The sequence below is a fragment of the Struthio camelus genome, chromosome 5 (genome assembly GCF_040807025.1).
Source record: "Struthio camelus isolate bStrCam1 chromosome 5, bStrCam1.hap1, whole genome shotgun sequence".
Taxonomy (NCBI): Eukaryota; Metazoa; Chordata; class Aves; order Struthioniformes; family Struthionidae; genus Struthio; species Struthio camelus.
The window spans coordinates 33,836,207-33,862,819 of NC_090946.1; the positions used below are offsets into that span (position 1 = coordinate 33,836,207).

General features: G+C 41.1%; 1 protein-coding gene across 7 annotated transcripts in view; it reads right to left on the reverse strand.

Annotated features, from left to right (window-relative positions):
• The window catches only part of ABTB2 (ankyrin repeat and BTB domain containing 2), a 169,817-nt gene that overhangs the window by 70,834 nt on the left and 72,370 nt on the right, over positions 1 to 26,613 (reverse strand). Inside the window, exon 1 of one of the 7 annotated variants that reach the window (XM_068945450.1) lies at positions 450 to 565. The exons of the other annotated variants lie outside the window; for them this stretch is intronic. Within the exon in view, the coding sequence (XP_068801551.1) occupies positions 450 to 534 (85 nt within the window). The 5' untranslated portion in view covers positions 535 to 565. Of the gene's footprint in view, positions 1 to 449; positions 566 to 26,613 lie in introns of those variants that run through there. 7 annotated transcript variants of the gene reach the window in all.

Consider the following 26,613-nt stretch of genomic DNA (forward strand, 5'->3'; position numbering starts at 1 on the left):
ACACAGCTTGAAACGTGAGAACTGGATTTCAAACAATCATGAAAGGCTGTGTGTGGGCCCGTTATACAGACACAGTATATTTGTCAAACTTCGGTTCAGATTTAGGCTTCAGTCAAGACACCATCATCAGCTCCTCTTCAAGTGTGGTTTTAGCAAGTTCCAAAGTTCAGGTCCAACCGGAACCTTTATGAACTGCCCCCAGTTCAGCTTTTCTCAGGTAGGAAGGAAGAGGGGTCTCTGAACCTCTTCTCAGCTACAGACTGAAAAACCAAAACCAAGGAATTCCTCCTACCCTTTCCTTCTGGGATGTAATGAATATACCTAAACTCTGCAGGAAAACAATTTCCTATTTTGGATTAATTTAGCACTTCCTCTTCCTAAAGGAAATCAGCAACTGGAATGGAAGTTTTAAATAATACCTGCATAACATCTTTCTTCGGCTATCTTACCTCCGACGCAAAGGAAAGATCCTATCACTGTCTTTTCAGCAGGAGAAACAGAGGCACAGGCATCAAAGCACTTGCCCAGCGTCATTCCTTAGGACTGTGGCACAGCAAGAAATCCAGTGGTCTAGAAGTGAGACATACTCTAGGGAAAAGGGTAGGAAAAAAGAAGGACTTATCCAAATATCCTTTTCCTGTTTGCATAGTTATTGGCAAACGTAGACACCTAGGGAGTCTCCAGGTGAAACACATCTCCCCCGAGCAGCGTTATACAACATACTACATGTCACCTGATACCCAGCCTAAAAGCTCAAGGCATTTCCACATGGATTTAGTTCATTCAGTGTCTTCAGATGGGAAGTACAAAAACAAATCATCTCAAAAGAAGATTCTTCAGTATTATTATTTTTTAGTCTCTGGATTATTTGATGTTTCTCCCAATCCTAAGGGATAGTTCCAACAGGACCTGTATTACTATTAAAAAAAAAAAAAAAAGAAAGTCTAACAAGTACCTTATGCATTAAATATACCACCTCTCACATTCTCTCCCTTTATTAACAAGCTGTCACTGTTTTGCTTCATTGCTTCTGTGCACCAGACTAATAGCTTCCAAGATTTTTCCACAACAACATCCAAACTCTTTTTCCAGCACAGTATTCTAGATGTTTTTTCCAGTGCACATATATTCTCCCAGCTGACTTCTTTCACTTCCAAGTTATTTTACCATTAGAATGACAACATTAGATTTATTATATAGCTGATGTATCTTAAATAACCCAGAGAGGCGCTGACATTCTCTGCTCTGGATGGGGCTATACAAACCCCTCTCCGGCTGGAAGGACAAGCTGAGATCAGATTGATGTGGAGTTTTTCAGCAGGGGATGATTAAAAATAAAAACCTGGGGGAGGGTAGAGATTTTGAAGAAAATCTTCGCTATTCTCAAAAGAAAATGAAAACTATTGTGAAGCAGGCATTGGGCTGTGCTGAAACAGAGGCTATAGTGGGAAAAAAATTAGTAGGCTGCAAAGGCAACGGTAGAATAAAACATGGTTTAGTACATAGCTCATGGGACCCAGCAGCAGAAATACTGAATTTATTTCCAGTCTGCCACTAAATCATGTGACTAAGGCTTATCCCTCAGTTCTCTCATCTGTAAAACAGTTAACAATACTGCTTCCCACTTATGATGCCTCAGAGATGCCTGCAAAAGGCTCCGGGATGCACAGAAAGGAAGCAACATGGCAGACAAAAGCTCGCAGATCCTATGGTTGGGGATACTAAATTAGGAATCCACTTATACAAAAGGCTAAGCGTTAGCTCCCGGCTTTATATAAAATATAAAATTACATATGAGCCTCAAAGCAAGGCTACTTTATGAATCTGTTTTTTTCTCAGAGTATTTGGGGCGGGGGGAGGGAGCAGGAAACGGAGGGAGGACACGACCAACAAAAAACACTGTACTGAACAGATACAGCCTTGGCAAAAAGCAGGTTTTCCAACAGAAAGTATCAGACTGAGAAACAAGCAGTTTATTGTCTCTTCACTGCAAGGTAGGCATTGCTGCAATTAAAGATTTCTGGCATTCACAGCTAAAACGCTGCTTCCGCACCTACTCAGAAGGTAAGGGGCAGTGAGGGAACGGCCCTCCTGTTCAGACCCACCACGTAGGTGCGTGAACTGCACGCTGCTTGTACGTTTGTTGCAACGCTTGTGTCCCGATACAAGTGAAATCTTTTTATGTTGCTAGAAAACATTTTCAAGACCAGTTATTCAATGAAGAAGCCATTTTACACCAAATTAAAAGTTAAGGCTAAAAATCTATCTGTGCTCTCTTGGCCTTTAAAGCACAGAGTGGAGATGAAGGGCAAGCCTAGGCAGGCCGGGGGAGCAGGCACAGGGCTTATAATATCACCAGTTACATACCTAGGACATTCTTCTTATTGCCAACGTGCAACTAGGAAAAAAAAAAAAATCCATTGTGGTTAGACTAAAAGTCACGCGGACCACTTCACCAGCCATCTTCACTTCGTGCTTTATACAAAGCTTCACTTTGTTTCAAACTTCAAGTCTCGCAGCAATAGATAAGCTCTAGAGAGACTTAGTCTGTCACAAGGGAAGCTACAGAAGGACATTGCTGCAAGCAGAGAAGCAGGGCGTTAGGCTTCGGGGATTATATCCCCAGCTGGGTCTTCTGCTCACAGTCGCTTGGGGGGAGATATTTAACTCCATGCTTCATTCCCCTACCCACCATTTATGAACTGGGGAATAATATGGGCATTTCTATTAAATATTTGCATTTTCAAAGGCATCTGATATGGGAGAATACATTCGGCAAAAAGCTCATTTCAGCAGCAACACTTCTCTCTGAGCAAAGACTTTTTCCGTTTTATTTTTATACCGGTTTTGAATACCGGATGAGTCATGCTAACCATGGAGAGAAAAAGGAGTTCCCCGGAAGAAGGGCCACGGGCAGATGAAATAAGAGTCAGAGTGTCCCACAGGAGAACAGGTTCCTGCGAGTGCTGGGAGAACAGAGGACCTGGAGAGGCTCCTTCACCATAATCCTGCAAGGAGTAATGAATCCCCACAGCTTCCGCCAGGGAGCACGTGATCCATTTAACTTCTCAGGGGAGGAAGAGGCCATTCCCCGTCGCCGCCTGACGCCTGAGCTGCGCTCGTGTGCTCCGCTGTCACCTCTTACACGGAACCGATCCATACTGGAACCGCACAACGCTGCTCACTTACCATTCTCCGCGTTACTGCCCTCATGATTTAAGTTGTCATCTTTAAACGAAAGTTATTTCTTTCCTTGCAGTCTTCCACGTTCCCTGCCTGGTCCTGAGCAAATTTAAGTTAGCTGATGTTACTGATGTCACCCCCAGCTGGGACCTGTGTATCCATCCCCTCGGGGGCATCTGGCACTGCAAGTCTAAAGCACATCCAAGTTTGTGACAGGCAGAGAACAGTCCTTTCTTCAACGACAGCCAAAGAAAAACAGCTAATTTTTTTCATTCAGGGAGGACTGATTTTTATGTATATATTTTTTTATTCCAAAGCAATTCTTAAATATAAAGGCAAGTGAATGGTCAGGTCAGCTTCTCTGTTCCCTATCACAAGGCCATGACTAAGGGTTGGCAAGCACACAGCCAGACTGTGAAATGGATGAGCTTCCCCTCCCTGCTCTTTTAAAAAGCACAACCTCTTGGCTCACCCTAATGCCTCTTTAATCTCTTTTCAACATTCATGCATTCTCCCATCCAACTAGAAAGCAACTGCTGCTGCTGCATAGTCCATTTTTTAAAAAATAAACAGTCCTTGTTTATTTTATTATTCAATGTCTTCCTTCTGATCCTGCACTATGGAAGCAGAGTGATTTTGGAACACCCATAAATCTCACCACATAAACTAGTCTGAAATAATTTTTATTATTAATTTGTTTTACAGCCTATCATTGCAAACAGCTTACCCTGCCACGTATAAAATCTAGATAGCTATCCGTAAAAGAAACGTGCTAGCCGTTGCTCATGCCACTGGGAGCAAGGGGGAAGGAGACACCCCTTGCTGTCTTTTCCACATTTGCAATGCTCCAGTATAAAAATACAATTTAAAAGCTCATTTACTATATTGCAGCATGAAGAGATCCAATCTATGTCAAGTTGTGCAAAAATCTGAGCGATTTATGAAACTGTTATACTAACTTCCTGCAGCTTCACATAATTACTGTTTTCTCTGTCATGGCAAACATTTAAGAGCAGAGAAGAGATGTCAAACTTTCTCTCCGTGGCACAGGGAATGCTAGTCTCTCTTTCCTGGTGCTTTACTTAGGAGGCTTTGCTTTAATAACCTGTCACTTTCCCAAGATTTCATACACAATCAAGGTAGGTGTCACAGTCATATATTCCACTTTATACCACTCTCAACTGAAAGTGATTTTACATCAGCTTTACTGGAGTAACGCCTGCTTCATACTGGCGAAAGGAATCAAAAGCACGTTCTCACACATCTTCCACCAGGTAAACCACATGGGATTGCAAGTGAAGCAGTTTCTTGGATATCTTGCTTCATCTTCTGAAAAGCCACCCCCCAGGGCAGGAGTGGTATCTGAAAGAACTGGAATACAAAACTCTCCTATCAAAAAAGTGCTTGCTGTATTTTGCTGAGTAGATTGCATCAAACCGAATTATGAAGCCTCACGGAAAAGGGAGGGAAAAGGTTATTTACACTCTGAATTCTTTTCCAGCTTTTGCGGTTTTACCGGTCACATTTTTCTGCCTAGCACTTAGCTTCTCTGCTCTTCTGCTTGGGGACAGAGCCTTGCAAACAATTAAATGGCCTAAATGATTATACAGTGTTTCAGTTTAAAAAGAAAACCACCATAAACCTCAATGAGAATTAGCATCAGGCCAAAAGCAAGGCCAGCATATCTGTACTTGAGACCTATCCGGAAATCCGTCACCTAGACTTTAGGCTTTGACTAGAGTCTAGAGAACAGACTTTAGACTCCAGACTTAACCTATTCTCTAGAGTCTGGATCTCCTTATGGGCACCTGCTCTCCATTTGAAGAGGCGGGTGATAACCTACCCCAGGCACTTTGCTCACCATTGATGAGGCAACCTGCCATTCACCAAGGGTTTGGTTTGGTTTCTTTACATTTTACGCTCAACAGAAAAGCGGCAATCAGACACAGAGGTTAGCTGGCAATTGTGAGACCCTGTCTCGCTTTCCCCTTGGACCTCGGGCAAATGACACCGGCTGTATCCAGAACGCCTGTACCAACAGACTCTGGGTCCACAGCCAGGTGACTGGTGCTAGTCACACCAATGCTATTCTCAGTGCTAGAGCTGCAATACAAAGTTTCCCTAATGAAAGCCAGCCAGCTCACTGAAGATGAGAAGCAGCATCCAATCCAACGAGCACGCAACATGGACAATTGTGCTCAAGTCCCAAGACAACAGGGCATGGCCGACAATCTTACCGTTTAATTTCTGTGAAACACTGCGCTTCCCTGTTGCGCAGGAATGACTGAGGATAAAACTATTAAGCTCAGATACGAGAGTAGCATGGTCTGTACGAACATACCATCAGACTATGTCACTAACTTAATATCTGCCTGTTTCGCAGTGCAGTGCCAGCCAGATGGCTACATGTTTGCTTTTGAAGCATTGACAGCAGGGACAGTATCTTTTGCACAAGTCTTGCAGAAAAGCCTGCAGCAAGGCACAGAACACTCACAAAGCTTGCACTAAGAACTGGTTTGCATTTATAGCTGAGGGAGAAAGGGAGTAGAGAGGGGATGCAGCGTAATCAAATCTTGGCCTCGGAAGGAAAGACAAGGCTGTGATCTGTATGTATACACACACGAGGGAAGAGAGGAAGCAGAGCCAGAAAACCTTGTCATAGCTGACCACACTTGCTTTCCGCAACTGAGGTTTCCAGCCACCCTTTTTACTACAAAAGCAGCAAAATAAATACAAGGAAAGCAGAGGATTCTAAGTGAACTCTGTGGGCGTGGGAGCAGGAGACATATGACATAAGCCGGTATCACAGCAAGCCTGTGAATCATATGGAAATCAAATGAGAAATTCCTGCCTAAACAATACACACAGTGTTAGACTGCAGGTCTTTTAAGCAACGAGTGCTGAGCCCACAGACTGAGAGCTAGGAAAAGCCCACAGCACTGGCAAAACAGAACCCCCAACACACACATTTATGAGCAAAACATGAAAGACCTCCTGGGCTCCGTAGTGGCTGTACTTTATCTGTTCTTGAGAAGAGCAGAAACTCAAAACTACAGAGAAAACATTCTTTCCTATTTCACCACACAACCTCTCTGCTGAGAACTTGCCCCAGAACCTAAACGCAATGAATTAAATCCAAAAGATTTAAAGGTCTGCTCGGCTGCTTTTGAACTCCACCAAACAGGTACTTACTAAATCAAGTAAACCCCCAGATGCCTTACCTGGAATTGGCAACTTTCTATTTAGTTTTCACCACCGAACTAGAAAAGAAAAAGAAAACCTGCTGGAGAAGATAGAACTAAGGATTTGTCTTAAAATTTTCTGTGGAGAAGTATCTTCAGAGTAGGACTTCGACTCTCTGGAAGAACCGCGCTCTTGTCAGCACGACTGACATGGTCCTTCCTTCTTTGGTAGCTCAAGCCATTTCCATACTGCTCAGTATAGGTAGGCCTTTCAGCTGAAACCTATAAAAGCTACTCTCCTGTATGCAATCTACAGATTTTACAGATTCCACCATGGGCATTCAGCTATAGCACTAACGCATGACAGTTAAGACAGATATATCACTTGTGCCACTAGGCATTTATGGTTCAGCTTCAGCCCAAGGTATTCACTGTTTTCAGTCTTTGCCCTGGCTAATTCTTTCAGCAGCCCGGCAGGACATTCTCTCCCCCAATTTTTCTTTAGCTTGGCATTATTAAATAATTACTAAATAATTATTTAATAAATTATTTTATTATTAAATAATTACTAAATTATTTAATTAAACAAACTAAATTATTAAATAATTATTAAATACTAAAATCAGTGTGTGATCAATATATGAAACAAGCATGAATATGCTTGTAAATCAAAAGATCCTGGATTTCATGACTTTTTCGAGTTCAGAAATGTAACGGTAACAGAAAAAGGCAGTAAGACGAATTCTCCGAGTTAACTGAGAGATGCTGAGGCTCTTGGAATCTGCCTGACTGAGAACTGGCCAACAGGTGCCACGTGCTCAGGAGAAAGACAAAGACCTGGATGGACGTCACCTCAAAACAATCCCAAGCCTCGGTGAAATAAAAAGAAGTAACACTCAACAAAATGCAAGGAATATGCAAACTTAAACAGTGAATTCCAGAGCAGAAGATTAAAATAAATCACAGCTGAAGCAAGTTTAGTGAAAACCGCAAGTATAATAAAAAACAGACAGAAAATGCAACATAGCTGGGTGACTAGCTACAAGTTTTGTCTGTGACATTTATTTTTCTCTGATAAAAGTTTTCAGGAAGTCCCAGAAAATAACTCTCATTGTAGAACCTGTAGGAACAGCCCTTCTGAGTTACAACAGCGTATACAGGAACAAATACGTGAGACACAAAAAAGCGGGTTTTAGGAAACAGCTAGAAACCAGGGGAGCTGCACCAGTTTTCTCTGAAATAACATCTGTGTGCACTGAGGGGAGGCAGAAAGGAAACATGCTCCTCTTTTTTTTTTTTAATAAGCAAAATCACATACAGATTCTACCACTGTTAGCCCTACTGTAAGGTTAGTGTGTGATCAGCAGCCCCCTGGGGCCTCAGGCTGTCTTTGAGCATTCAACAGTCATGGGAGACCTACAGGAAAGGCCATGTCCAGAAGCTAAAAAAGCAAACAAATGCCAAATTGTTCGGCTCTTTACAGCAGCGCTGCCTTGCTCTATGAAAGGCTGGATATCCAACAAGTCAAAGTTGGATTCATGGCACTGGCCCTGCTCCATCAGTACGAGTGTTGGGAAAGTCAAGGGATATACACCTGCCAGGGACGCAGCGAGGAAAAGGCAAGACCAATTTCTGTTGACAGAAATTAGCCGAGTTGTTCTGCCAAAGCGAGCAGCTGGAATTCCACATTTCTGTATATGTACCCCTGCTTTTCCTCTCCTTAGGTCGTTTCTAACCGCTGCCTTTGTTCATTCCTTCTTCTGTGTTTGTCAGAGCTACTTGTCAGAGCTCATCTCAGACTGAAAGCTTTTTCAGACAGAAAGTGCAGTGTCTTCCACTGTAGCTCCTCTTTCCAAGCAGCTCTGTGTAGTTGGGATAAAGGGGGCGGGGGGGGGGGGGGGGCACATTACCCTCCTAAGTAGAAAAGTTTTAATTTCCTGTCACTTCTGTAATATTCAATATCCTAGGGATTTCTCTCATTACAGAAGAAATCTCTGACAAAACTAAAATGATTTATCCTTGAAACTACAGAAGCAGCTGTATGATATAAAGGAACAGTGGCCTGAAGGGAGCTTTGCTTTGGTAGGGATATCATGAAAAGATGGGTTGGTCCGGCTTACACTGCCTAACTGCTCACATTTTAACCAGGTGTCGCCACATTTAGCTAAACCACCGATGGCCCCTTCTCCGCTGTAACAACAGACCCCACTGGACTATTAAGCGTCCTGCCTAAGCCATCCCGAGAGAAACCACGGACGTATCTGAGCAGCCTGTTAACTGCACTGAACTGCCATATTGAAGACAACCTACTGCAACAACGGCACTACCCCGGCACAATGCTGAGAAGCATCTCTTAGGTAACACAGCAAAGATGCACAAAAGACCTGTTTCTCCTCTTGCGTACACCAGAATGCTGTGACACCACTGACTTATGCAACTTGCATACCAACATCAAAGGCTTTGAAAAAAAGCACAGGCAATAGTCGAGCTATGCAGTACACGCCATTATCTGCAGACATATTCATTAAAGCTTTAGCAGCCTCTAAATCGCTTTCCTTAAAAGAGCCAACCATACCAATGTACAATGCTGTTTGGTAACTGACATTGGCCAAACAAAATAAGGATAAGGTAAACATGTAGTTTTCTTTTCTCTCAAAACGAGGGAATCCCCTTACCTCACTGTTAAGCAGAGCAAAAAAAAAAAAGTGTACCTGCACATACCCATCTTACATGAATCAGGCATTCAGCTAGTGCTATATTCCTTAGCCAACTAGGGGCAGGTTAATACAGCAGCCTTTGCTTTTGATGGCCTGTGTTCTTCTCTGCCCTCCTTATAACGTCACACCTCGCAAAAACCCTGGTGAAACCAAGTGAATTTCCCAGTAAACCATTTACTCATCTTCCAGAGACTGAGAGTCTAGGTTGTATTCATAGGAGGAAATGGTCAGAGGCTTGAAAAGTAAGACTTGCATAACCTCATCAAAGGCTTGCCAGGGTTTTAAATCAGTTCAGAATTTGACTATGCAGCATTTGCAACAGAAACAATCAAAACGTGGATGTCCTTAGAAGGAATTTATGAACTAAGAACTGTTCTTTACAATTCCTGCATCTTTTTTTCGGCAAAGCAGAACAGTTTAAGATAAGATCATTCATACTGCTTTAGTAAATCAATGTTTGGATCTTCTAAAGCAACTGCTTAAAAGTCTGAGACCACGCAGAGAACATCAGCATAGTAAACACCTGACTGAAATGATGTTCAATGAAGTATTTCTGTAGAGAATTACGAGTCAGTAAGAAGGGTATGAGGAAAGAGGATAAAGTGTAATCAGTGAGGGAGGGGGACCCAACCTATTACTTGCTAGGTTTTCTGAGGGTCAAATAACTGACCAGAATGAAAACACAAATACGTACTTAACGGCGTTACATTTTGCACCATGAATAATAAATACATGCACCTCCTCCCTGCGTTGAAAATAAAACTCTCACTTGAGCTTTCACAGCTACTGTGCAGCTGGAGAGTCTCAAGATGAAACAACATCCTTAGGTTACAACTGGAAAACATGAATAGTTTTGCAGTTCATTAAGTGAAAAAGTTTTGCATTTTAGCTGTTGTCCCAGTTCAAGAAGGGCTGTACCTAGAAGACGTTCACTGTCCACAAAGAGAGAAGCCAGTGCAAAGACAGGCCGCGCTCTGAGAGTCAGTCTAATCCAAACATCACAATAGCTCCAACCCCCAAATTCACAGGTTTTAGGACAGAGCTGTTACATAAGAGCTATGTCACTTATTGCTCATGTGCAGGATTCAAACTGTATCAGCAGACAACATCTTCCCAGTAACCACATGTATGAGAATCTGGCATGACTGCTGCGCTGAGAAGAACATCCAGTGCAGGCGGGAATGAGAGCTTTGTCCCATTTTCTCCAGAGTCTATACTAAGGGTGAAGCTCCAGGAGGAACCTCCTAACTCCCTTCTGCCACTTTAGCCAAAGGGCAGGCGGCATGCCACATCCAAAACACCCACTTCTCACTGACACTAAGATTACCTCAGCCAGGCTGTAGAAGACATATACTGGAAAGAAATGTACAGTGTGTGTGTGTAAAGATAAAGATGTGTTATTGTGAAACAGAGGTATATAGACATCATAGTAGCAGAAGCAACCAATAGCCCTAAGATTAAAGCGTAGTTTAGTCAGGGTCACTTTTTGCACAGACAGGAGTTGATCAGTGCCTTTGTTCATTAGCCACCTGGGAAAGAAATTTACTCAGATGGAGCAGATATATGAACAGTAACAAGGATTAATTACCATATAATTAATTAATGGAAAAGCCTGGATGAAATGATAAACCAGCGGAAAGAGTAAAACCATTTGAACTCTGACATAGATCTCTAGTAAACAGATCCATTTACCACCATTAACACACACAGCACAGTATTACTCTGTCTCTCTCTTTGCCATATAAAGTTGTAATTAATTATGCAATAAAGCCATTGACACCTGAGATCTATTTGATATCAGCTATACTCTTACAAGGGCAGACTCTTTGAGGAGATAGCGTATGGCAGACACCTGATACTGGCTCAGCATCTGTTTCCTTGGCATAGTATCTGTTTAACATAGCAACTACTTCACCTGGCATGTTACAGATGCATGGAAACAAAAAGAAAAAAAAAAGTGCATTTAATCTCAAAATCCTATACTTCATAGTTTATTACATCCATTTTATGGATAAATACAATGAGGCACAAGCAGCTCACTGACTCTTGGCAACCCAACTGACCATGCCCCAGCCTTGGAATGAGCTTCCTTTTAGGGCCGCAAAGTCCTGGAGTTTGTCAGACAAACACGAGCAGGCTGTTCTGCGAGCCACTGACACTTTCTCTCTACAGTGGAAGATACAACAACTTTCACCTCAGGGAGCCCCAAAAAGGGATAATAGAAGGGCTATGAGAGTAAACCAGCCCAAATTGATAATGAATTCCAGGTTTGTTTTGAACTGAGCTCACTCTGAAATTGTCTCTTGCACTAAATGACGCAGGGGATTGGTTTGGAGTCAGGAATGTTTTGAATCGCTGTGTTCTGGATTTCATTATTCCCTTCTGGGCAAACGGATGCATTTGAGAGCCTGAAACTTCATTTGTAGAAATCCTGCTATAGCTGGAAAAGCAGGAATCAAACCAACCAAGACAGAATACATGCTGATGCCTCTGAGTCAGTGTTGAAGTTTCTGTTACACTTCAACATTTACCAAGTCTGGAACTGGGGGGGGGGAAGGGGAGGAGGGAGGCTTTTCTTATATCACCAGCAGCACATAACCACGAACCATATGTGTGGTAGGGGAAATCGTTTTGGTCTCTGCTTTTCACACACTTTTTTTCTACACGTGAAGAACCTCACTCTATAATACTCACAATTCTGTTCCTGGTTTCCTCTGCTTTTCACCTTCCTACCAGCTGGTGGCTGTAACTGCTGATAACCCATCTTGAGCTAGGGAGAGGTTAATATTTTTCCTTTTGACAAAGAGACTTGTTGCTGCACGTCTAATATATTTAACTTTCTTTCTAAGTGGTTCCTTTACTAATACAAAATACTCAGCTTCCAGAAACAATTGGTAGAGCTCAAAGGAATTGCTCACCGATATTTGTAACCATAGTTACAGAAAGTTTGAGCAAACGAGAAGGAAAACAAGAAAAAGGACAAAGCACATGCTCAAGACCAGACTTGAACCAAAGCCTCAGCCCAGTACAGCTTCTACACAGTGTTGGAAACCAGGTGATAACAATGCATGATGATGAAGGAAGCAGAAAACTAAATTCTGCAGTATAGGTGGGCCTCAAACTTGATTGCAAACAATTTTGTGAAAGATGTGCTTCTACTCCTCACAGCCATTCTTGCTCGTGGCTCACTCCCAGTAATAGTCATAGAGGTGTTATGTGCTACTCAAATAAGATGAGACCAAACATAAATGGAGAAACCAAGCACATACCATATTTGATTTAAAAGACAACTAGTAGTACTCTTATTTCTACAGCAACCTGCTTCCCCAAGAAATATATGCAGGAGACAGCAATTCAAGCACAACTTTACGCACCTTAAAGGCTTAAAATAAATGGTCATATATCTGTCATATTTAAGACTGAAAAGACGTATCTGTTCCGGAAGGGGTGAGGGAGCAGAAAGAATATTCTCAAGTGTTCACAGGCAGAGGTGAGAAAATGAAATGGTAAGGTGTAAGGTGGCCCTCAGGTAGTGATTTGCACAGTAAAAGACTGAAGCACTAAAATGGAAACTCTGATAGCTGATTAGCATCACCATCAGTGCAGGTTTGATGGAAAGATTTCAAGTTCAAGTCAAAATAGCCCTTGCCCAGTTACAACAGGCAAGTGCTGACTGTTGACAAATAACAGTTTGGCTTCACTTGTTTCTGAAGACAAAGGTGAAAAAGATATTGGGGTTCAAAGACCAAATTAGGAATCAGGAGACCTTGATTCTAATTTTTGCTCTCGCTATCACTTGCCTTCTCCATCACCTCACTGTTTCATCCACCACTCAATCACTAATTGACATGCTGAATTTTCAAAACTTGATCCATACAGCGTCTCCCACCAAAGACATTAAATGATTCTTGTGAGTCAAGTAATTCAAGATCTAGCTCTGTCTGGCTCTCCACGTTCTCATTTGTAAAATACAGGCAATAAGCATCTCATTACTTCAAAGCATTAAAGTGTTTTGAGATCCTCATAAGGAAAGCACGAGGCAAGCTACAGTTACTATGATTTGCTATGAATAGGAATTTTTCAAACACTATATAAACAGCACAAGCTTGCTGTCTCAGATTTACAGCTCCTTCAGAGATAATTCATTTTCACTTTTTGTGTTACAAATGAAATAGCTGACGACTAACTTACTGAATGTAGAAACGCTACTGTACTCCTTGGAGTATGCCTTCCTGCTTCTCTTTCCCCACCCCTAGACGTATGCTAGTGGTTAGGTGCAGTTTGCTGAAGCTTAAAGTTCAACATAGTAAAAAATAAATATATATATTAGGGCACAACAGAATACTTAAAAAAAATAAAACAAAAATTCTCTCTCCACACACACACACTTCTTGCCTGCGTATAAGGTTCCTAATTAAGAGCAAGGAACATCTAATGAACTAAAGTAGTAAATAACTGGAATGTCACCCACTATATATATTTGTGCTTAAGTAAATATAATGATTATATAATGAAAGAACTCAGATTTGTGCTAAGACATACATGCACTCTGCACTAGTAGGAATCACAAAGAGTTAACTCTTAGCTTTAATGATGAGAGTATCAACACACTTAACTATTTTAGTGTATCCTACCTTTACTGATACCAGTGAGAGTCTCTCTGTAAGGCTGAGCCTTTTATCTAAAGTAGCCCGGAACTCCCTTGCAATAGATTCCGAGAAAGAGCGTGGGACAACACGTAGGACTAATGAAAAGAAGATCGGTAGCCCCTCTCAGGAATCCCTGAAAGACGACAAGTAAGTTTCTAGGAGAAGACTAGCTAATCTGAGTGTTTTCTGACTCCTCGTATGCCAGAGACCTGAAGAGGGCAGAAGGTAGAGAAGGAGGTAGGTCTGCAACACCTGCTGACCTCTCTAAGCCAAAGCCAGGAATGTAGAGACCTGGGGCCAAATGAGAAGAAAGAGTTTGGTTAATGGTGAATATACCAACAGGACAGGGAATACAAACCACCTCCAAAGTACTAATTCCAGTTGTCATCACTATGAAAAAAAACAGTGCTTGCTAGCATCAAACTAAAGACAACCTTACAATTTTATGTAGGTCACTTTAGAGCTGTAAGATGATGGGAACTTTTAAAATATGCTCACAAGAAGAGACACCAAATTGGTGCCTACTATAAAAAGGATCCATATCCCATTCACTTCCTCAGAAGTGTCTCTTACACAGACTCCCAGAATCACTGGCATAATGCCCAAAGATCACTTACTCAGTCAATTCAATTAATGTTATCATTAAGTCACAATATATCTAATGAATGGAAGAGCCATGTTAGTACTTATTATCGTAGCATTTCTCTTCAGAACAGTGTTAGTGATTGGATGCAGAGAGCACATTCTGATGTGCAAATAGCAGTGAGTGGATAAGAACAGCTAAAATAGTCTGGGCAAGTCAGCTACCCTTTCCTGACTTCCAGAATTGTTCTCGGAAGTAAAATTTTCATGTTGGCTTTAATTTGGACTGGGTCTAAAACCAGACTGTCCTCACTTTTTAAAGCGAGTCTGAAGTAAATAGTTCAATAAAAGCAAAATATTACAGTTTTTCAAATCTTTAATTGGCTAATATTGACAACAGCAATATTCTGGAAGCTTTTATATGGCATGTATATTTGTTGAAAGATTAGAGCAAATACAGTCAACTCTAGATCACTAATTTTTTTTTCACATTTAGTCAATTGCTTGGCACACACGTCCTGATAGAAATTCTGGCTATGTCAAGCTGGCGTGTGTTCACATACTGGAGTTACCCACAGCAGGAATAGCAGGGGGGCCTCTTGGAGTTCCAGCAACACTAGCTTCACTGTTTTTGTCCCACTGGGACTGCTTTCTGAAGTCTAGCTACCTCAAATTTAGTACCCCAAAACAGAAGTATCCTAAAAAAGCTGGCATGCAAAGGTCAAAAATCCACATCAGCATCTCAAGATTTTAGCTCCCCGTCTAGACCCCACACATATGATGCGCTGTATGGTGGAAATGCGCTGTATGGAAAGCTGTATGGTGTGGGCTCCATACACTGTTGTAAATACAATGAGCCGCTGAATAGAAATTACGCGCCAAGATGTTAAGAGCTGTCCCACTATGGCTGAAGTTGCTATAGCAGAAAGCTGTAGGTAATCAATGAAATGCTGAAAGGGAAAGGGAATGGAATTGGACTTCCATGGTATCACTGTATTGTAGGCTGGGAATAAGCTAATGAACCCTGTAGGATTTTAAGTAACAAAACTTGGCACAAGTGTTACCTGTAAGACCTGATGTCTTTCACATATGTGAAAAAAAATAGGCTGATGCATCCAGGGAACTTTCACATATAATAATAACTAAAAAGGAACCCTTTACTTCGAAGTCATCTTTGGCTAAACCGTTTTAGAGATTTTTCCCAAAGAAAAGGGAGGCTCTAAGCACATGGCTGCCGGATGGTGCAGGTGCCTGTACCCATTTGATTGATAGGCTCTGCACATAGACAATAAACTTTCTCTCCATCTCACTAAAAATGAGTAAGAAAGAGGCCTATTGGTTTAGTAACACAGCAGCTTGTCAGCAAGCTACATTACACATAGATTCCTTACAGGATGTTGTAGTAAACTCCTAGCTTCAGACTTTCTTCCAAAAACTAAATGCTTCCAGCTAAAGGAATAAACTAGGTACTTCCCATCACGATTATGGCTTCATAGCTATAATTTCTCACATGTGGTTTCTGAATGTGTTGTTTTGTTTACATTTGATCCAGTTCTCTGATCAAACCCCGTGCTTGGCAAATTTAAGGCCATGATCAAGGTTAAGGCTTCTTCCTTAATTCTCCGGACTAGAATTCAGAATTTGCCTGATATAAATAAATTACCTAAAATCAAAAGACTCTGGCTGTGCATCTATCTTAGCTAAGTAGCAGAAATACCCATTATTGCTGTTATTTTTGCTGACGCTGTTTCCTAGGCACAACGTCTAGCTGACTGCTGAGCATTGTAGAGATATTTGTGGTAAGTCTAAACAAGCTAGCCTGATCACTGCAAGCAGAGTAATTGCAATAGCACAGCACTAAGCATGGGTTAATACCCCCCGACTAGCAGGATTAAATTAGCCCACGTGGAACTGTGGGGCACCGCAGCTAGCCTGCCTCAAAAACACAGGTCAGCTCCGCTATATGTTGCGGCACGGAAACACCTTGAATCTGAGATAAACAAAGAAGATTTAAGAAAGGGAAGATATGTTCACTGGAAAGTTGCACTTATTTTCTTTCCATAAAGAACTAGTTACGTTTTCTCTCTAGTTCCTGAACCTTCCAATAGTTCTAGGTACACTTATAGATCAGGAGGACCTTGAAAGCCTGAAACAGTAATTCTTCTGCTTGTGAACAAACCAAAGGTTTGCACACTATTGCAATGCGCCCACATAGGGGATGACTCAGTAGGAGCTGCCTGCCACTACTTCCTTGGGAAGACCACGGGCAGCTCTGCTGCGATAGATGTGTTGTTCCCCCCAGAAGGCTCCTTTTGTGCCTCTACTAGGCGAGGAATGGAAAAGGGCAGAAGAGCCAAACCAAGTAGTTGGCTGTGCCCCTTTAACACTAGCTTCTGAGTCGATCTAGAGCTTCCCAATTGCTCTACAGGTTTTTTTTAAAGCAGACACGGAAAGCTTGTTAGTGTGTTTCTACAGCACTCACCTCTTATTTGAGCTCCTGGGCATTACTGCTATATAAATAATGGTATCTATGTCTCTCCAGTTACCATAATTCAAATGGACATGACTCACTGGGTCACATCTTTATCTCAGTTCAGGACTTCTTCCTCATCTAGGAGGTTTTAACTTTCCAATGGGGGTTTTCAGTACTTCGCTGACAAGTCTGCTTGACAGAGCAACAGATCTAACTGCCAGGAATTTTTTTGCCTTTGTATTCAACTTCAGGTTCCTTTTTGCTTCCTTTTCTCTCTGCCAGTTACTCCCTCTGGAGCACATTAAGCAAATCCTTGTCTTCAATATTTACATCTTTAAAATAATGCAGCATAATTAACTCCAGGAGAACAGCTTTCACCAAACTACATGTATTATATCTCTTTTAATCTTATGTTATTACTTTAACCCCCTCCAGCCAGTCCCCAAGTCATTTGTGTTGCTCTCCTCTGAGCTTGTGCCAATTTGTTACCATTTTTCTGGCGATTCAAATTAATGAAACTAAGAGCAGGACTGTGTAGGTGTGGTCTTTTCTGAGCCACAGAGAAAAATCTGTATGGTTACAGTCTATTCTGAACCTTAAAGCACTGCAGCACATTAATCTACTTTGCAAATGAAAACTAATTCCCTCACCATTTCTCCAAGGAAGGGAGGTAAGCATTTAACCTGTTTTACAGATTGGAAACAAAATGTTCTACCTATGGCCACAACGGGAGCGTGTCAGTGAGAACAGTGCCTGATATCCAGCATTTACCCCCGAATCTTGTGTTTAGACCATTTCCGTTGCTCTATAAAACAAACCTAAGCAGCTTCACAGAGCAAATTTTCAGAAATTAGTGATTTAGTCCCATCTGTTCTGTAATTCTCCTTTCACCTGATTCCTCAGCTTCTACCTCTTTGCTTTTATTACGTCGGATCTAGTGCCGAGTAGCATTTTGCTTCCTAGAGGTTCAAACACTGTAATGACTTTTGACTTCCCTCCCTCATCCCCATCCATCTGAAATTTTAGTCCGAATCTACAAACCTCTGGAGCCCAATCCACTTAAGCCTTGAAGCAACTGTCAAAATATAGCACATCAAAGCATAAGACCGGAGAACGTGCAACATCTCTGAAACTGTAATGCAAAAGAGATATCCTTCCCAAAAACTAGAATTCAAAGGTGCAGATTTGTAAAAAGAACTGAACATTAAGAAGTTCAGTGCAGGATCCTTCTATTTTGGTAACAACTCTGTAACATTATAGAGTCTTGGCACCAGACTCCAATTCAGCTCATGCTTCATGTGTTTTAGCAGCCCTGTGTTGTTGTTGGTCTTGACAGCCTAAGTGATGCCAAGTCCTTAGGGAGCGCTGCAGTGAAACTTTCGCATGCCTGGCTGGAGAAGTAGCAGCTGTAGAGGGAGACCATATACTAAATAGAACATGTCTCTGCTTGATTTATTTTTAAAGACATTTCTACACTTTCTACACGTTGTTTGGTGTTTCCTCTGCACTCTCTCTCATGCTCTCAGAATGACTCTTTTCTGTGCCTGCTTCCCATGTTTACTTTTGTGATCTTTTTCCAAAAAGTTCAACAGAAAATTCAACAAACAACAGAATTATCACAGTTCTTCTATATCACTATGTCAGTGCCAAACATAGATCAGAGGTACTAAAACATAATTGTCTACAAAATGGACTACCCTATCTATGCACCTGATAATTAAATAGCATTTGAATAACCCAAAGCACTCTCTAAGCCATGAGTGCACTCTAGCAGTTGCACAAGTTTCCAAAGTATTATGACAATGTAAACACCAATGCCGGACCAGACAGTTAAAATCAGTACCCGATACCTTATGATCAGGTTAACAGACATATTCCATCATTGCAAATATTGTGCAAACTCAGGACTTGAAACACCATGATGGCAAAAAGAAAAAAAGGAAAATGGGGGGGGAAAAGTAAGAACGTAAGATTTGGGTCCTCTCATGTTTCTGCATCTTTAGACCACACTCATTCCATGCTTTTAAGACTTTTTCTTGCTATCACAAGAGCTAAAATCCAACAACTTCTTTTGCACTGAAAACTTAAGTTGTCTTGTAACGTCCCAATTACAGCAGCGAGGACTTAAAAAACAAACAAACAAAAAATCCACTCACAGAAGGCAGGGCTTACCACAGTGTCACAAGGAGGACATCACAGCATGGTACAGCTTTCTTTGGCAGCTGTTTTCTGTCCTGGCAGCAGGTTGCAAAAGGTGGCCCATCCATTTCTTCCCTCCTCTGTCCCATGTAGTTTTCATGACAGGCTTCTTCAGGATTTCTATAGCCCCTGTCTGTTCTGGTTTACCATCTCATACAAGACAAATCATTCTAAGGCTTCCAAAAACAGTACTTCCTCACGCATATTCCCTTTCCAAAATGGCTTTCTTTCCACAGTGCTGTCACACAGTCGCTCCAGCACTTCCCATGGGACTACTTACTCCCCAGCTGTGCACAGCAGGCACCCTTCCTTCTCTTTACCTACCGAGGGCCCCACTCAGATCTTTCTGATGCTTGCAGCAAAAGACCACAGGAAGAGTCAGGAAGTGACAGACCATTCAACCTTCTTTGGTCATTATCTGGTACCTCCAGAACATGGGGGGGGATACCAGGCTGTGGAGACTTGCACAATGTTGACTCTGTTCTCTAGACAGAGTTTTGCAGCGATTGTGGGGAAGAAAAGACAATACCTTCCACCAATACTAAGTATAAAAAGCTAGAGGAAAAAAAAAAAGAAAGGAGGAGGTGCTCAAGAGATCCTAGAACACAACTTCTTCCAGAAAGGCAGAATCTCCTGATCCTACAGTCTTGCAATCAAGCCAAAGTAAGACACTTTTAGAATTGCGTAAATTAGAACAGAATTGATAAATACTCTGAATTCTCTTTCTTAACAGGTAATCTTTATGTCCATATCTGAACAGGGTAGAATGCCATTTGAGTAGAGATTTCATTTATCCTGGAACCTAACCTTTCCCTGGGGAATCTGTTTCACTAAGTTGAATACAATACCTCTATTCATTCATTGCTTTTTCCATTAGTTGCTTTGCTTTAGGGGGTCTTTCTCTGCACAATCCTTTCCTCCACTTCCCCCTCCTCTTCCCTGTACTATCACACAGTCACTTTCTGAGCCGTGTTACTTTCTTCCATTCTGTTATCCTTGCGAATATATATTTGGTGTGCTTGGCCTACAGAACTGATGTCTGTTTAGATTAAAACCATGTTGTAATTTGGAAGAAAAACATACAAAGGCACGGCTGAGCATGACAGAAAGCAAGCTACCTTCACGTTTTGGAAGCTGCAGTATGTCCCTACTGGGAATGGCCTAGTACCATGTTTATTACGTTAACCAGAAACGGGGGAAATGGTTGAGGTTTAGCTGGTCTTTCAGCTCCATATTGTACAGATGCCAGTGCTCATTCCCCCCAGCTATGTGGGGTGAACATTTTACACATACTCTCATTTCTACTTAATGGTTCTTCCATCCTTTCCAATAACTCTCTTCATTCTGGCAAGCATGCAATTTATGGAACCACAGCAGAAACGAATGGATTACACAACTAACGAACGAATCAAACAAACCCAAGAGGCTAGATCATATGATCAGCTGAACAGGATAGAGGTTTTTAAAACAGCGCTTCTGCTACTTACATTTTTGCACTTGGCTATGCTAAGGTTTCAAAGAGCTGGAGTCCAGACAGATACTGCATTGTTTAAAAAAACATGGAATTTCTCAATTTGGATCTGCATTCACTGACACCTTTCAGCAGTGTGGCCTCCATCTGAATTAGCCACAACTGATGCAGAAACTTCTCTGCATCAGCACATACAAAACTTTGGACAGAACAGCTTAGGGAGCATTCTCTCTCTTGGATATAGATAACATATCTCGCACTTTTAATAGGACACTTTTTCAACATGAGCAGTTATTTTACTAACTGACCTGACATTAGGGGATGCATCCCATAGCTGGGATCTAATCTGGGGCTTCTGGGGTGAAAGAAAACAATTCCGACACATACGTTTTCTCATATTGTTTTTCTCCAGTATAACTTGTGTTTTGTTTACAACTTTTGACTTACGCAAATCAACAAACACTTAAGAACAGGGTTAGTTTGGATTTGCAAAACCTTATCATACATATTTTAGTTCTGTGAAATCAAAGCCAGAACTGGTCTGGATTCAGGTCTAACGTTATTCAAATATGAAAGATGTTTTTTCTGAGAACGGAACTGAGGATGGTGGCTGAATACAGTTCCGCTCCTAACCTACACCTGAACACCAATTCAAATGGTGGAGAACTGAAATAAATCCAAGAACTTTCCTACCTCATCTTATCATACCAATGCAATATGGTACAGACAAATCAAGTTTGTGCTCTCAGTACCAATATTTACTCTGTGACTGAGCAGTGCATATAACTTCTGGCTCACTGTCCAGTTACTTTAAAAAAAAAAAAGTGAAAAAATTGTTTTGTTTTGATTGAAAGTTTCTCTAGCTTTTATATTAAATGTAGGCAAATTGTAAATGATGATTCCCATTGACAGTAAAATATTTGACTTAAATATCAAATTGAAATTTTAAAAATTTTTCAACTTTTCTTCCTACTCATTAGGCCTATGCTCTGAATTTCAGAAACATCCATTTTTAGCTAACCTGAAATTGCACTTTTGAAAAATAAACTGTTTGACAAAATAGTGCCCTGTGTTACTCAGTACTTCTTCCCTTATGCCAAAGAGAGGTCACCAGAGGGAGTGAAGAGATTTAGTTGAAACTTAATTATTATAAATCTTTCAGGCTCTTCCAATGCAGAGGAGAATGAACATTGCAAAAACCTAGGTTGTTTTGTACATATAATTTGTGAATCAATTTTGTAGAACATGCCAAATAGGACACTGAAGTTTACTATTCAGTGCATATATAGCAACAGCTTATAAGCTTCCTTCCACCAACTCTTTTGAAGTTCCTTGACTTATTCCAACTGGATAATTCCTGCAGTCCTAAAATTCATTAGATCAGTGGCTTCTTTGTCAGGACCACTCAGAGAGCAAAACATTGGCCCTTTGAGTGGTGCCTTGTGTTGATGGGAAGAATGAGGTAATCGAACAATTTCACACAGGCTACTATAGAATTTGCTTAATTAGACTTTACCATTCTGAGCTGAAGATCAACTCAGCACCTTACTGGTAAATACTCATCAAGACTAGCCTTTTTGGTGCCCAAACACTAAATCTTTTTCACTTAAGAATTCTCACGTTATAAACACAATCAATACCAAAATGCTGAAACTCACTGTACCTACCAGCACTGAAACTACAACATATACTTCTATTCTTGGAGGCTAATATAATTTATGAAATCCTGCTCTGCACTTTATGCCATGTGGAAAAATAAGTGGCAAACAGTATTTCTCCCCTTCTCTCCCCACAAAGCCTGATATTTCATTTCATCTTACCATTTTATTGACTCTCACATCTGGATTATATAAATTTCAAGCACAGTTTTTAATATCTGTGTTGCTTAAGGTTACAGTATTTGACAAATCCTATATGCCAGACTGTCAAATTAAATTAACATGGGCAGTGGGGGGGGGGGGGGGGGGGACGGACAAAAGAATAAAGAGGCTAAATTTTATTCCTTTGTGTTTGGAAAGTGAGACAAATTAACCCCTCTGAAAGAGGAGCACCAGCCCCAATACACAGTCCTGTTAAGAGTGGTAACAGGCAACATGTCATAACAAGTCCAGAAATTATGTTGGCCAGCATCCCAGATTAACTGGCCCTTACCAGGCCATCGGATTGCTACAAACAGAAGCTAAGCTCCAACTACTGGGAGCTGCTTGTCTGCAGTGGTAATACTTCTTATACAATCAACTTAAGTTTTAACTACGAATCAACAGTAAACGCACTAGGCAAGATACATCTAACACTTCTTTCAAGGATCCCTACTTGCACACTGACAGAAACTTCTGAAAGACAGTGGACAGTGTGAACTTACCAGTTGGCCTGAAAGATTAATTGGTCCCATGTTTGTTTGACTTGATCAGGAAATTTAAGTCTCAAGAGATGCTCTTTATATCACTTCTTTGAAGATTCTTTCTATACAGTCGCCCACACAGGATCTTTTTTATCTCATCCTTCAGGGTGGTTTTTGTGCTGACACCATGCTTCAGCAGCCATATGCTATAGACGGCACTTACCATCAACAAAGAGAAACGCACACATACCAAAAAACCCAATAATAATAGAAGTGAAAGTCAGGGCACTTGTCTGCATGAACCAGCTTGATTCGTAACAGATGCTTAACTGCAGTAGAGTGCTGATCAGACATACAGGTTGAACGAATTCCTAACAGCAATCCAGCATGTGATCAGCTCTTATTTTTATCTGTTAAGAATGAACCTTGGCTCATAGTCTGAGTCAAGATGGCATTTGAAGATCTCTGTGGAGGGCAAGAGGGAGAATTCTTTCCTCAGAGTTACGTGGGGCTCTGCAATCACTAGCGCATTTCTGAGAAGATAAGCTTGGGAAGTTCCTGCAAATCCCCAATCTGTACTTAGGAGATAGCCAGATTGCAGAAATGAGACCTAGTTGTCTCATCTCCACTCCATTCTACCTCTAATTGCATCTTTGCCCCTACTGACTTCCTTCATCCTGCATCTCTTGGGTATGTATGGGTGTACTTCATGCAATTCTCTCTTCTTGGCTGGAAGTCTGCAATTTTTGCATCAAAACAGAGACTACGGCTCATGTACGCTCCATGCTGCTCACCTAAGCAGAACCAAATGGGCTCAGCATCTGACCCCACGACTCTCAGTGACTAAAGGGACAAAACAGCCCTCTAACTTTGGACATTGGCAGTAAAGCATTTTGACAAAAAGGACTAAAAGCATACATGAAGACACTTCCAATTTCTTCAGGTAGTACAGCGTGGCAAGGCTGTCAGCCCAGCAGAGCGTTGATAACTGTTTTGATATGAGACAGAGACAGCTTTTAACTGTTTATAGCGTATTTAACTGCCCGACTCCCAGTATTAACTTTCAAGTTATGTATTTAAAAGATTTCAGAGATGGCACGTGCACAGCTATTAAGGCATTTCCTCCTAACTATCTGCAAGTAATTTAGGGGAGTGACTCATCTTTAACTAATTCTTCCTAAGATCTCTGTAAGGCAATATTAAACTTGGGTAACATCTTCATATCTTAAACATTTTCTTGATCAAGGTACATGCGTTATTTACACCCACTACTGAGCAGCCTCACATCGCCAGCACTTACATGTTAGGAAATGAAGGAAAGGCACGTGGCTTGGTTATCAGAATTTTATTTTCGTTATCAATAAAGTGGATAAATGAACAACTTGAACCTTCTAGTAACATCATTCAAAGAGTTAGGGGAAGTCATTTGGCATGTTATTGTCACTGTCAATTTAGCTGAAGAAAAGAAAGCTGCCTAAGAAGCTGCTGTTACGATCCATACTGTCACAGTAATGCCAGGGCGTAATGGCGATTGCTCCAACCTATGATACAGGGTAATCTTTTGCTTATCTCAACTGATTTTTGCCAACAGGAAGCATGCATAAATGCAAGCATCTAAACATAGGCACTAGCGGAATTTTTTAAAATCACCTCTTTATGGCACAACTAAGGCACTGATAGGCAGTGGAAATAACAAAGAAAACATTCCAGCAGTGAAGCTATTCCCCTGTGACAAAGGATGGCAAACCTATCAGGAAGACAAAAGGATTACAAAAAAAGTTTTTAATCTTAAACAAGAAAAAAAAAAGAACAAAACAAATCAAGGAGCACGCTGTAGTGACAGCATCGTTAAGCATTCTCACATATGGTCATCGTGATGACAAAATGGTAACAAGGACTTCTAGAAACCCTGCGAAGACCATGTCTCCCAATGATCAAAGCCAACTCTCAGCTGAGATAGGTAAAGCTATTATAGGGAAATCCTTGGGTATTTTTCTAGGCTTATAATGGTCATATAAACTGAGAGATGAATCATGCTTATTGTCCTCTCAACTCGTCAAGTTTCTGCTTTTACAAATAGTATAATGCACTCCCACGAGCCTGTATATTACACTGAGTCATCTGAAACCTCCAGCAAACTAATACTCATTAAATCACTTTAGATATCTATTTTCTCAATTAAAAGAAAAAAAAGATTCAAATAGCACACCATTGGGCCTAGAGATCTCAACACTGCCAACTACAGCCTGAATCACAGAAGCCCATCATCTGTGTCTACGTATGCCTATATGCACAGGACATGTACCAGAAGTTGTTTTATAACACACAAATGATCACCAAGTGCTCTTTTATTGGCAAGAGGCCATACTAGGGATGAGATAAAGAACAGAACAAAATAGCAATAGGCCAACTGACTAATATTCGCAAGTATGTGGAAAGAAGCTATCCAAAGGTAAAAAAGAAGGCAGTGAAGGAAGGAAGCCTAGAAGGGAAGGAAAACAGTATCTGAATTAATCTTAAGAATGGAAAGAGGATTTAGGGAAGGTCACTGAGATCAGTTTGAAACCTAAGGGTGCTCACTTTGAAATATGGTCCAAATGCAATGTGTTTGTAGTTGTGCTGAGAGAGGGAAGCTGCTGAAGACTCTTAACTCTGGAAAAATGAGGCTTAAAATGGAGAGGAGGAGGAGATTTGTAGCTACACTTGGAGGAGGGGAACCTCAGAAAACACAACAAGCATGATGTAAAAGATTAGAAGCTAGTTCGTACGTCAAGGAGATGCTTTTGAAGTCTCTTTAGCACCAGTTGCGCTTCTTCAGGCTCCAAGCTAGAAATAGTGCTGGCAACATCTTGGGACCAACATATCAGATTAGATTTTTCTTTTCCAAAGCAAACTTAAAGGCAAAAACTGACTTCAAAAGGAGGAAAGATCCTACTCATTTACTTATCAGTAGTTTCTTATCTTTGTGAGAGGGAGTGGCTCTCGACTGGTGCTGAGTGTTGAACTCAGCATCTGGGATTCCCCTGTCTCCCCCAGCTACCTCTCAAGGTGCTACAGCTTAAGCTCCTGACTGCCAAGAGCTTTGCGTTATACATTGAAAAGCTGCCTACGTGCTCTCCTTTGCACCTCTTCTACTCACTGCAAACCTTTTGTGTAGAAAGGCATTACTCCAAATCTTACCAAGCCTGAGAGACCTAAGTGACAATATGATAAAGCAGTGGATAAGTTGTTCAGCATTTAGTTCTCTAAAGGATTGCCTCTGTCCAAGAATCTGAGCCAAGAATAGAAACATTTCAGTTTAGAGTAAAACAAAGATTGTCAAGCATGCACACACACACAAAGACAGAGAGCTGATCAATTGGTATTTGAAATCACTGAGGATGTGAAACTTCACAGTGAATGAGGCAGATCCCTCAAGCAAGATACAATCAGAAGTTACTCCTACGCTCTGGCATGATGGATAATGTTACGCTATGGTTCTTAGGAACGTTATTAACGCTCAACATAATGATCATTTGTCTGTTCGGATTAGTAATTCTTTGGGGGCACTACCTTCACTTGGTAAAAGAGGATCTCCATCGCCATTAGGACTAAAGGAATATAAAATAAGAAGGAAAAAAAAACAGTTGGCAACACTGAGATTTGTTTAGAAGGAAAGACTTAAAGATGAGATATTTTAATAGTCTACTCTAGGGCAGTTTATTTTTCCTTTCAAATCAGTTTTATCGTAGATCATTCAAAGAGGAAATCAGTCTTTTCCAAAGCAATTGAAAAAAGTAGGAGCATAGAAAGCATAATGATTATTCAAGAAGGGAT